This window comes from Lissotriton helveticus, chromosome 6, assembly GCF_964261635.1.
Source record: "Lissotriton helveticus chromosome 6, aLisHel1.1, whole genome shotgun sequence".
Taxonomy (NCBI): Eukaryota; Metazoa; Chordata; class Amphibia; order Caudata; family Salamandridae; genus Lissotriton; species Lissotriton helveticus.
Genome location: NC_136067.1, coordinates 2,092,585,417 through 2,092,598,964, shown reverse-complemented (window position 1 = coordinate 2,092,598,964; position 13,548 = coordinate 2,092,585,417). Strand labels below are relative to the sequence as shown.

At 42.9% G+C, this 13,548-nt stretch overlaps 1 protein-coding gene across 2 annotated transcripts in view; it reads left to right on the top strand.

Moving 5' to 3' along the window:
- The window catches only part of LOC144762062 (uncharacterized), a 129,222-nt gene that overhangs the window by 52,510 nt on the left and 63,164 nt on the right, over positions 1 to 13,548 (top strand). For both annotated transcript variants that reach the window (XM_078647201.1, XM_078647202.1), the window contains one exon: positions 1,273 to 1,413. In XM_078647201.1, the coding sequence (XP_078503327.1) occupies positions 1,273 to 1,413 (141 nt within the window). The remainder of the gene's footprint in view (positions 1 to 1,272; positions 1,414 to 13,548) is intronic.

Genomic DNA, 13,548 nt, shown 5'->3' with positions numbered 1-13,548 from the left:
GGACACGGTCTGAGCAGCTCTTCTATTCTGGCTGTCATTGTGTGCTGTCACCTGCTCCCCGTGTCCCTGCCGTGAGGCGTCCCAAGGACACGGTCTGAGCAGCTCTTCTACCTAGGATCTTCTTCCTTCTTGTTCTCTCTGTGCTGCCTGATCTTCCTCTTGGTGTGCGTCCCAATGTTGAAAGGCGATGGGTCAGCTATGGTCATGAAGGGGGCCCCTGCCCTCTTATGACCCCCCTTGGCCTCCCGCCACCCTGTTTCTATTGGCTCGATTTTGTATTTAAATGCCCTGTCCAATCACTCCATGCTTTGTTTCGCGTGCATGCTGGTAGGGGTTACCTGCGGGCCCGTATCCGGTCCGACTTGCCTCCCCGCACCGCTTCCCTTTCCTTCCTTACTGCTAAAGCTTGGAGTGTTTTGAAGGTCCTCAAAAATATATTTTGTTTCCAAGATAATGTGCCGCTACTAATCTGCATTCCTCTCCCTTTCCACTGTCCCTTTAGCCCCTCTCAGGCCCCATGCTTGTCTTATAATGTATTTCAACAATATGTGCCAGCCAGATGGCTGGGAAACCTGAAGCTCACATCTGCCCCCCTAACCCTCCATCTAACTGAGCAGGCCAGGCCCCTGAGGAAGTGTCATTAGAAGAGTGACATCTGCAAGTGGACGCATGTCGCACGTGGCACTTTGACCCAGTCCTGACTTTTAAGCCCACATCACCAGACAAGCTGGAGTTGAAGTCCATTGTTATGCATGGCAAAAAAAAACTGCAAGTCCCAGAATGCAAGGTTCTGTTGGCAAACCCCAGGGAAAACTGAGAGGGTTAAATGTGGCCCATGTCACTTGGCAGCTTAGTCTAAGTGCATAGAAGTTAGAAATGTATGGTCGCGCAGAAGAGATGTGATGGGGGTGAGGGTTAAAGGACAAGCCAGAAAGGATGTGCGTGGAGGACCATGAAGATAAGAGCTGGACGATGATGTCATTTTTTCAAACTGTTCTGGTCCCCTGCTCGGAATGGGTTCATACTCCAGTCCCTTACTTGTGACAGGCCTTGCCTTCTGACTGTTTGGGTGGCTTGTTTGACCTTTCACATCCAATCATCGGCTACTCATGCAGGTGGGCGAGTGTCCTTCTTCGAGACTACAACATCAGATAAGCTCATGTACTTTCCATTAGCTGTGATTCTCTCCACCTTCAGCCATGTTGTTGTGTAGTGACTTTATCTTCTTCACAGACAGCACTATTGTAACACTGTGATTTTTCACCCCTGCAGAAAAGATTGGCTCCTGCCCCCTGGACACCTCCACCTGCACAACCAAAGAGCCGGATGAGTGTCAAACGGACAGCGACTGTCTAACGAACAAGCGCTGCTGTCTTTACGAGTGTGGACTCAAGTGCAGGTCCCCTCTGCCAGGTACAGTCTTTAAGTGCATGTCCCCTCTGCCAGGTACAGTTTACAAGTGCAGGTCCCCTCTGCCAGGTACAGTTTACAAGTGCAGGTCCCCTCTGCCAGGTACAGTTTACAAGTGCATGTCCCCTCTGCAGGGTACAGTTTACAAGTGCAGGTCTCCACTGCTGGGTACAGTTTACAAGTGCAGGTCCCCTCTGCCAGGTACAGTTTACAAGTGCATGTCCCCTCTGCCAGGTACAGTTTACAAGTGCAGGTCCCCTCTGCCAGGTACAGTCTTTAAGTGCATGTCCCCTCTGCCAGGTACAGTTTACAAGTGCAGGTCCCCTCTGCCAGGTACAGTTTACAAGTGCATGTCCCCTCTGCCAGGTACAGTTTACAAGTGCAGGTCCCCTCTGCCAGGTACAGTTTACAAGTGCAGGTCCCCTCTGCCAGGTACAGTTTACAAGTACAGGTCCCCTCTGCCAGGTACAGTTTACAAGTGCATGTCCCCTCTGCCAGGTACAGTTTACAAGTGCAGGTCCCCTCTGCCAGGTACAGTCTTTAAGTGCATGTCCCCTCTGCCAGGTACAGTTTACAAGTGCAGGTCCCCTCTGCCAGGTACAGTTTACAAGTGCAGGTCCCCTCTGCCAGGTACAGTTTACAAGTACAGGTCCCCTCTGCCAGGTACAGTTTACAAGTACAGGTCCCCTCTGCCAGGTACAGTTTACAAGTGCAGGTCCCCTCTGCCAGGTACAGTCTTTAAGTGCATGTCCCCTCTGCCAGGTACAGTTTACAAGTACAGGTCCCCTCTGCCAGGTACAGTTTACAAGTGCAGGTCCCCTCTGCCAGGTACAGTTTACAAGTGCAGGTCCCCTCTGCCAGGTACAGTTTACACGTACAGGTCCCCTCTGCCAGGTACAGTTTACAAGTGCAGGTCCCCTCTGCAGGGCACAGTGTGCAAGTGTAGGTCGCCTTTGTTGGGCACAGTTTATATATATATATATTTTATTTTGAGGTTTGTAGAGCGCACAGCTACCTCCATCGGAGGTGTCTCGGCGCTAATCGCGGATACAGGGAGGTAAAGGCGGGATGTTGCATGCTACAGGTGCTAAGGAAGGCCTAAAAGCCAAGTTTTTAAAAGTTTCCAGAATACAGATTCTGAGTTTGGCCTTCCTGATATGTTCGGGCATGGAATTCCACAGATGGGCAGTTCTCACGGTAAATGACCGACCACCTAACCTAGCCTTTGCAAAGCGGGGAGTGACTAGGAGTTCTTGATAATAGGACCTCAGGACTCTCGTCTGACGATATTTACGGAGTCTCTTCCTCAAGTATTGAGGGCCAGTGTCTCTGACTTCTCTATATGCGAGAGTCAGAGCCTTAAATTCAATCCTCCTTTTTATTGGTAGCCAGTGCAGGCTACGCAGGTGGGGGGAAATGTGGTGTCGTAGCGGGGCATTGCTGTTGAGCCTGGCGGCTGCATTCGATATAGTTTGTAACTTCCGGATCAGGTAGGCTGGCAGACCCGATTACAAACTATTTGCATTGTCCTGCTTAGACGTAATCAGTGCATGAACCACCATTTTTCGATAGTGCATGGGTAGGAGATGAAGACATTTCCGTAAAGGACTTCATTTTCCCAAAACACAATGAAGAGACATGGCTTATCTGGGCCTTACATGAAAGGGCTGTCAAACTTGAACCCCAGGTTCCTTGCAGAGGAGACAGGTTGAGGGGGAGGGTTAAGCTCTGATGGCCACCTGTAAGAATAAGCCTTATAAAAATGCAGGAAACAATTTGAGAAGTTTAATCAGCAGCACAGCATACATCTTGGCAATTATCCATCGAGGATACAACTGCCTTTCAAAGTAAGAATGCTACATTAGCAAAACTCTGGAATGTAAAGCCATGCAGTAACCATAACAAGTTGCATGCCTTAAAGACATATTGACATAATATATATAAAACTAAAACAATGAACTAAACAAAAGATGTAACAGATCTCCCTCAGTAAAAGGAAACTTAAAGAAAAACAAAACAGATACTAAACAATGCAAGATAAATAGTTATACAAAATCTTGTAATAAATTGGGCCTTTTCCTGACCCGAACATCTCTCTTGACTCTGAATGCCACAGAGTCATTATTTAATTTATTGTTAATCTTGCCATTCTGAATGCGACATTCTTGATAATGTTCAAAGTTTTTTTTTGGACATTTAGCAACCTTCCTAGCATTCCACACCTTACCGTCTTGAGTGACCACTGTGTTACTAAACACCTTCCTTATTTGAATCGGTCTGCCATACTTACTCATGCCCTTGCTGACAATCAAAGGTTTCAAAATCCTCACCCAGTCACCTACTTTAAAATCATGTTCCCTTGCTTTCCATTTATTATTGTACCATGAAGAAGCTTTATCCTGCTTACAACCAATTTTATCAGAAACTGCCTGGATATCAACATTGTCCACTTCTAAATCCTTGCATTTTACCTTAAACCACCATGGACAAATATCTGAAGCAGGATCTCTTCCTTTAAGCAATTTAAAAGGACTAATCTCCGTGGTAGTGTGTGGGGTGATACGATAATTCCATAATTTTTCCCTGAGGACGTTTAACCAATTTCCTTTTCCTTTAACAGCATCAGAGATGAAACTTTTTAACACTCGGTTAAATCTTTCAACTTGACCGTTCTCATGAGGCTCATAAAGATATGTGCGAATATGTTTAATCCTACAACTCTTTAAGAAATCTTCCATCTCTGCTGAAACCAACTGCACACCATAATCAGAGATCAAAGTAGTAGGACAGCCTTCTCGTGCAAACACCTCCCTAAAAAAAACAATCACAGCACTTGTAGTAGCCTTCGCAACAAACTTTACCTCTGGCCACTTCGAGTGATAATCAATAATGACAAGTGCAAAACGTGATGTTTCAGGCAATATAGAAAAAGGTCCAGAAATGTCGAAAGCAATCTTATTCCATGGAACTTGAGGCCACTTGACAGGTTTTAAAGGAGGAACATGTATTATTAACATTTTATCACTATCACAACATTCGCCGCAGTCCCTAACAATGCGGTCAATTAATCTGTCCATGCCTGGCCACCAAAAATAGAGTCTAATCAACCTTTTCATTGCCGAAATTCCGGGATGTGTTTTATGTGCCAACTGTAAAATCAACTCTTGCACACCCTGAGGTGGAATTCATTTACCCGATTTAAACAACAAATCACCTTCATACAATAGTTCATCCGCTACATCATAATATGGTAATAAATCAGATCTAACCTTATTCTTGTTTGGCCAACCTTCTAACACACATTTTTTAAGCAGAACAAATGTATCATCTGCAACTTGAGAATCAATTCATATTTTTTCAGTGATATCCTGATATTGGGAAGGGAGCAAATCAGCAATACTCAAAACAAAGTCAAGATCTCTAACCGCATTGGTTTTCTCAGCACTATCTTCAGAAGTCGTGAGAGAAAATCTGCAGTGGCATTTTTTTTCCCCGGGATATATTCCACAGAGAAGTTATACTCTTGAAGTTTTGACGGCAGAGGTGTAATTCTTGCTGTAGAGTTCCAGCCTCCCTAACTGACAAAATGTGTATAAGGGGTTTATGATCCGTCCTAAGTATAAATTTGCTGCCCCAAACATAGATCCTGTAATGCTCTACTGCCCACACGCATGCGAGCAACTCTCTCTCAATAGCCGCAAACTTGCGTTCCGCTTCATTAAGTGTTCTTGAAGAAAAAGCCACATTCCATTCAACATTTCCATCTTGTTGGGACAAAACACAACCCAAACCATATAAGCTGGCATCGGTGGTGATAATGCACTTATGGCCTATCCTAAATGGTTTTAAAGTGGGAGCATTTATAATTTCATCTTTGATATCTACAAACGCATTATTTTGCTCATCATTCCACTCAAAAAAATGTTTATGCCTCAATAGCTTCCTTAAAGGTTCCATTTTAGTTACGAAATTCTTTACAAACTTGCTATAATACTCGCACATACCCAAAAAGGACAGCAATTGTTACCTATTGACTGGAGTGGAGTGGTGTGGCTCACTGGTTAGAGGCGGCAGACCCGGAAGCAGAGAACAGCCCGGGACCAGGGTTCAATTCCCGACGCGGCAGGGTCGTGGACCAGAGTCAGCGGACTCGACAATTCTCGCCTCGGTGCCTACTCTAACCAGGGATCACACTCGGCAACTCTGGGCATTAAGCTTGCCTCATCTCTACAACGGCCCCCCTCAGACGCCGGGGATGCCTAGTTTCACCTTGGAGATACCCAGAAGGGACCATCTCACAGGGAAAGCCAGGACGAGTTCCCCAGTGGTCTCCAGCGCCGGGACGCTTACGGGCAGCCGTGCGCTTTACAAGTCCAACACACACACACACAAACACGCCGGAGCTTTAATAATAGCCTCCACGTTGGATTTTTTTGGAACTAAACCCTCCCCAGAAAGGGTATGGCCTAGATATTCCACCGATTTACAAAATAACTTGCACTTATGTGCTTTTAAGGTGAGACCACTACTCTCAAGTCTTTTACAAACCTGATCTAAATGTGACACATGGTCTAGTGCATTTTTTGAAAAAACTAAGATGTCATCTTGGAAGCATTTGACAAAAGAATCTTGGTCTCTAAAAATTTGAAACATTACTCTTTGAAAAACAGAGGCAGCTGAAGCCAACCTAAATGGCATCCTCCTATACTGAAAAAGTCCCATAGGTGTAATGAACGCAGTATATTTCTTAGATTCTTCAGTAAGTTCAATTTGATGGTACGCTGACCTAAGATCCAGGGTGGAAAAAATCTTTGCACCATCAAACAAGGAGACAAGCTCATTGATATTAGGAAGTGGATGGCAATCAATAACGATGTTGGAATTAAGTGCTCTCAAATCAATGCAAACTCTCAGCTTCTGATCAGGCTTCCGCACCAAAACTATGGGCGAAACCCATTCAGAGGATTCAATCAGTTCAATAATGTTATCTTTTAGTAGATCATCCAACATTTCCTTTAACTCGTTTCTAATATTCAGGGGAATTTTTGTTTCACAGGAAGTACACCTTCCTTGAGTACAATTTTATGTGCAACATTTTTCAATTTGCCTAATTTGTCACAAAACATTTTATCGTACCTGTCACTCCAATAAGACATGTCTACCTTACCATCACAACTTTGGGCTGACATAGAACTGACCATATCTTGCTCACTACAGAGGGAAACAGGGTCCTTAGAATGAGGATTTAAGGTGATACCTAATTCCCATTGGTCATGCCACCCAAGAACATTAATACCTTTTACTGCAATATATAATGTTATATGTGCTGACCTTCCTTTAAAAACTAGTGGTACCCTAAAATAACCTACAATATCAATGTTTGACCCATTAAAACCTTCAGCAAAAATATCTGACTGTTGCAGATTAGAAGAATTACACACATCTTTAAGTTTTTCATTAAATATTCCCTAGTGATTATGGTCCATGGAGATCCTGAATCCACCATCAGTTCAATTTCAACCGTAAAAATATGGAAAATACATTTAGGTGACCTCATCCTGTTCACAAGTAAACAACATTTTTGAACAATAGAAACAACAAAACCTTTAACAGGTTCATTTTCCACGTTATCAGAGATGTTAATGGAAGACATTTTAGTAGAATCCAAACTGTTGGTGGACACACGTGATTGTGTAAAACGAGAATTGTAACGTTTTTTTCTGCAAACACTACTAAAGGGTCCTATTCTCCCACATATGTTAAATTCTTTGTTGATGGCTGGACAACCCTGAAAGGAAGCAATATAAGATTTGCTACCACATCGAAAACAAGAAAATGAGTTACTGGTTTGCTCAGTTCTCCTGCTGTTGAAATTATTAAAAGACATCCTGTTTTTCCCTTGCGTAGAAACAGGGTTTCTAACATCAAGCTTAGGTTTTATAATGCACACTTCCTCTTCATGAGTCGATTCATTAGTATTAGAGCTATTTTTAACCACAATGTTCATCCATTTCTCTGACATCTCTGTAGATTTAGCTATAGAAATAGCTTCTTCCAATTTGGGATCACCCATGCACCAAAGTTTTTCTTGCACTTTTTTATTTTTAACGTGGACAATGATCTGGTCTCGAATCATTTCATCGGACATCACCCCAAAATTGCAATATACGCATAAAGCTCTTAAAGAGGTAAGAAAGTCACCAAAAGATTCATCTTGTTTTTGAGCTCTGGTATAAAATTTTAACCTGTTAAGAGCTATATTGGCAGTGGGTTTGAAACGTTTTTCTAATCTGTTTAAGGCTTCTGTGTAAACATTGATAGTGTCACCACTGCCAGTAGGTGAAGTAGTTTGAGGTAAGATTCAGAATATTTCCTGACCTTCAGAACCAATGCAGTGAAGTAGTATGCTTTTTTTCCTCTCAGCCCCCATTTGTTCTCCATCAATGGCCCTCATATAATTAAAGAATTCCTCTTTCCATCTTGCCCCAGGCATAGGAGTATTGCCTTTAACTTGTAGAAACGTGGCCGGGGGATCAGACTGCATATTGTAACCCAAAATGTAGATTAACTTTGTAATAGAATAAAGTATAATGGTAGCTAATTCAGATTATACAACAAAATAAAGAAATCAAATAATAAAACAGTCAAAATTCCTCAGTTAAATAAATTGAAATATGATAAAATTGTCTGAAATAATAATGTGCTCCCTCACCGTTGTTTGAAAACAAAATGAACAGCTTTGCAGATCAAGAAGCTTTCGTGGCACTCACAGAAGAACGGAAATTAAAACTCTTCACTACAGAAAGCTTCCACGGTGTTATCGAAGCTTCGTTAGATTCAGGAAATACCAAGAAAACGATCTTCACACTCCTCCGTGTGGTTGCTAGGAGATAGTGCGTCAGCACGGCTAAGCGCAATGACAAAGCGCCGTCAGCCGAATGACGTACTGCGTGTGATGCAAGCGATGAGGAAGTTGGGAAGCTTTCACTTCAGCGTTCTGAAAGTGACAAGCAAAGAAGAGCGAGCGCTGAAGCAGCTCGGAGAACTTCCAAATTGAAAGATGCGGTGAGGTAATTTAAAGCCCAAAATCCATGAAAAAGCGCTTCTGGAATCCGTAAAGAGAAGGAAACAATACAAGGTTATTCCAAAAACAAGACGTAAGCAATAAGGAATTACAAGTAAAATCTGGAAAATAAAATAAATAAATAAATAAATAATGGGTTCACAATACTCCGCTCCTGTGCTGGAAATGGCTGGAGATGAATAAGTCCTCGTCGCCAAATTTGTAAGAATAAGCCTTATAAAAATGCAGGAAACAAGTTGAGAAGTTTAATCAGCAGCACAGCATACATCTTGGCAATTATCCATCGAGGATACAACTGCCTTTCAAAGTAAGAATGCTACATGAGCAAAACTCTGTTTGGAATGTAAAGCCATGCAGGAACCATAACAAGTTGCATGCCTTACAGACATATTGACATAATTACCTACTGGCGGTCGCCAGTAGGTATATATAGTTAGGATTTTTTCTCTATGGGATTTTTGAAAATTCTATGTCTAATAACTTTGGCGTTTGTGGACGGAATTGGCTGAAATTTTCAGGAAAATGGCACATTTTGTTTCTGAGCAGCCCTTGAAAATTTGGGGGGGGTTCGTCAAGGGGGGGCCGAGAAAAAAGGGGGGTCCCAAAACGTGTTTTTAACATTGAGTTTTCCATAGGGCGGTTGGCCTCACTTTTAGCCCGAACGGCTGAATGGATTTGCACAAAACTTGGCAAAATTGTAGGGACTGGTAGCCCGATGTGCCTTTTGTAGGTCTCAATATATGTGCTCCAGTGGATTTTGAGAAATTAACGTTTAAAAAAAGATATATATCTGTAACAGCGGACCTGGCAGCGTCCCAGGACGCGTACTTTACGCGCAACGGAGCTTTGTGAAGCGAAGCTGATTGGTTCTCCGGCGTCTGTCAACATTCCAAAAAGTCCGTAGCGGCCGCCATCTTGTCTCTCGGTAGGATCGAGAGACAAGAGGAGGTCAAAACAAAGGGGGAAATAACTATAAGGGGGCATAGTAGATCCTCGCTGACCCCCTAGGTTTGATGTGGAGGTTTTAAAAGGGCCCCGCGGGGCAAAAAAAATAATAATAATAATAATCGAACGGCTGAATGGATTTGCACGAAACTTGGCAAAATATTAGGGACTGGTAGCCCGATGTGCCTTTGCTAGGTCTCAATATATGTGCTTCAGTGGATTTTGAGAAATTAACATTCAAAAAAAGATATATATCTCTAACAGCGCTCCGCTTCGCGTAACGGAGGTTTGCGAAGCTGATTGGTCATTCTGTCACTGGGCTATAGTTGGGCTACATCTGGCTGATATTTGGGCTACATTTGTTTTTTTGTGTGTCTGGCGGCCATCTTTGGGCTACATTGGGCTACATTGGGCTTCATTGGGCTACATTGGGCTACATTTGGGCTCCAACATATATATAGGCCAATGTAGCCCAATATATATTTTTCAAAGTTAATTTTCGTAAAAACCACTGGAGCATATATCTTGAGACATAGCAAAGGCACATCGGGCTACCAGTCCCTACAATTTTGCCAAGTTTCGTGGAAATCCATTCAGCCGTTCGAGCTAAAAGTGAGTCCAACCGCCCTATGGAAATGAAGGAAATGAATTGGTAATTTGTAATTAGCAAATAGCTAATCGCAAACTAGGAATGGTAAAGAATCGCTATTTATTCCTTAAAGTTCGCTATTTAGGAAATGCAAAAAACTTTGATGATACATATGGCGGTTCATCTCTAACAAGATAAGAAGCATAGGGATACATTTATGATGACTGGCGCATCACCAGGGATGTGTTAGTCATTCTGTGCCGCTGTTCCGTCACCTATGGTGTGCTGCATTTACATTGCGGCACATCATGGGGCAAAAACAGCACAGATGCGTGATGTATCTGTGCCGTAAAGGTGGCGCATTGCTGGAGTTGTATCGCAAGTGTGATGAAGCTCCAGCAAGGGTCGGGGGTGCCCCTGTCGCAGGGTTTCTGTTCTCACACAGAACTGTGGACAGAGGATTGGAACCTCGGCGAATTAGGGTGTCCCAAAACTCACGTTAGTAATCAAAAACTCCTTAGCAAGCTAGGTACAGTGTCACATTGGATATAACAAACTCTCAATGTTTAGACAATCCAGAATATGAACTTATAGTACCTCAGGATACGTGGAACTCATGAACAGTCGGTCGTTATATATTTCTTAGAAACCAGAACATGGAGTTAAGAAGAACACATGTGTATTTGAAATGTTTATTTACTAATGCCGTCTTCTCAGGCGTAGTATCTTAGATAATACAAGTACACATATTATCAGTAGCAAAATTACCAGCATAGTTACTAGTACATAAAAAGCGAATGGTGATAGTATGTTAACATGCTGTAAATGAATAAGAGTTAGCAACACTTATAAGCAGCTGCGGGCCGTGGAGGGAGTTACGGTGAGGCAGGGAGGCGGGGAGGGGGAGAAGCAGGGTGGAGAATACAAGTACACATATTATCAGTAGCAAAATTACCAGCATAGTTACTAGTACATAAAAAGCGAATGGTGACAGTATGTTAACATGCTGTAAATGAATAAGAGTTAGCAACACTTATAAGCAGCCGCGGGCCGTGGAGGGAGTTACGGTGGGGCAGGGAGGCGGGGAGGGGGAGGGGCAAGGTAGAGAGGGCTCCACCCTGCTTCTCCCCCTCCCCGCCTCCCTGCCTCACCGTAACTCCCTCCAAGGCCCGCGGCTGCTTATATCTCACCCTCCCTAATACACATATTATATTATTTGCTAAGAAGGTCTCTTTGTGTTGGTTTAGGGCGTGCCCATACTTTAGTGTCTTAGATTTGAAGGAATCACATCAGCATACACCAGCTCTCTCTTCATGTGAACCGCATCAACTGTTGTGTATGTGTGTTCGGCAAAGCAATATAAAACCCGCCTCATGCCCAGAATTGGCAGAAGTTGCACTTATGTTATGAGTATGAAGTCGTGGAGATCAGACCTCATAACAATTCTGTATCGTGTTGTTCTTGAAACTTTAGCACTCGCTGTACAGATATAGTTTAACAAGCAAAGCAGATAGTAGAGCAATAACATATTATTCTCATGTAAACCACGATGAACTACTAGGTGGAAAGCTAAAGCAACAACTAAGTGTCGTGTGCAGAAGTTGCAAAAAAGGAAAAATGGCGTTTAAACCGGTAATGAGCCCATGCTAACTTAACACGGTGTAAAGATATCCAGGACCTAGATGACACCTCCCCATGATCCGGAAACGAACTGAATAAGATAATAGAAGTGCCATCTCATGAGAGCAGATTGCAAGTTTATATGTGGACGGTCCGCAAGGTAAAGCATTAAAAACTAGGAAAATTTTATGCTAAAGAAAAATAAAACAGCCAAGTACTTTATCGAGTCTTAAGCCAATAGGCAAGGTAAATAATAAAAACTTGACAAATAAGTCAATGAATTGTCAATGAAATGCTAGTACTCAGCATATCAAACATGAAAAAGGTCTATGACATAACTGTGTATGCAAAATAAGCTGCAACAGCCTCCAATAGGAAGTCACCGTCTTCATCCGAAAACAGTTCAGCCATCCAATTTAAAAGCGGAAAAGAACATACGTGCTCTCCCAGCACCGGATCCTCTATCACCATCAGAGGACAGCTCGGTGGGTTTTCAAGAAAGCTCTGTTCCAAGAAAGACTGTGCTGCCGCCAGTAAATTCCAGGGACCAAGTAGTCCATGCATCAATGCCACAGCCATAATCCTTTCGCCAGGACAAACCAACTCGTGAGTAATGATAGGAGTCATCAGCTGATTAAAGTCGACATCAGGAGAAACCGGTCCGCAGAGACACAAATCAATGGCCCAATCGAAATCACAGGTCAGGCAGTGAAATACAGGCTGGACACAGGTGAAGTAGGAGAATCGAAAAGATAATCCATATGCCGTGCTTAATATCGCCAACGGCATTGTGCCATAATATTCTAGCATGCGATTGCGGAACAGTGTCAGCAGCTGCAGGGTGGGAGGTTGCATAGGAGGGACATCCATATTTAAAAATGTAAAAAAGCACAAGAGCGTCCGCTGGTAATGCAAGTAAAAATGCCAATCCACGAACCAGAGTGGAGAAAATAGAATGAAAGGAAGCAGGGATGACTCCAAAGATTTTCTCAAATGAAGTCACGAGACCACTGGTAACAACTTTAAAAAAGTGCGCCAGGGTCTTTGTGGAGGATGCGTTAAAGATAGTCGGAACCATCTTGCTGAAATTGAAAGGCAAATCTGAATTGAAAAGGGTCTGCACCTCTGTACGGGTGTTCGCTATGTGAAGCACGAAAGTTTCACGGGCCGAACTCAAGGCCACCTCTCTCTGAGACAAAAGAGCTCTTATTCTTGCCATGCCATTGAAATCTGTCCCAAGGTTAGTATTTGTGGCCAGATTGAAAACTCCCTATGTTCATGTGTGGAAGGAAATAGAACATTTCTGCAGCAAATAACCCGTTCACTTACTGTTACGATAAAAGGAATACTTTTAATTAACTCAGAACAATCTTCATTATTGAACATCAAATAACTACCATTTTCCAACAACTTGAACGTGGGGATGATAGCAGGAACTGGCGTGCCTTGCAACACGCAAGCCATATTTGGTCGGTGTTTGTTGCATGAACCGTGTAACTGTATGTGCCTACACATTAGTGAATGATCTGGCGTCTCAGTGCATTCCTCTCCATTCAGATAAACTTCTTGATCATCTTTGAAACATCTGTATGTGTATGGAAGCGACCAGACCTCATGAAGAAAAGCACTACCTAAAGGTTCATAACGACCTATTGGTATATATTTCATACAATTTGAAAACTTATATAAAGCAAAAGGCAGCGTTATTAAACCGTGGATAAGGCACGTTGCCAAAAAACCCGCAATCCTCTGCTGATGATGTCACTGAGCATGTCATGAATGATGTAATATGTGACATCATCAGCAGTGGATTACGGGTAATAGTATCTCTAGTTTACTCCCCTATAGCTGTCTTTCTTTTAACATAAGTGTCTGTTTCCTTCCCTTATACTTACTGTTT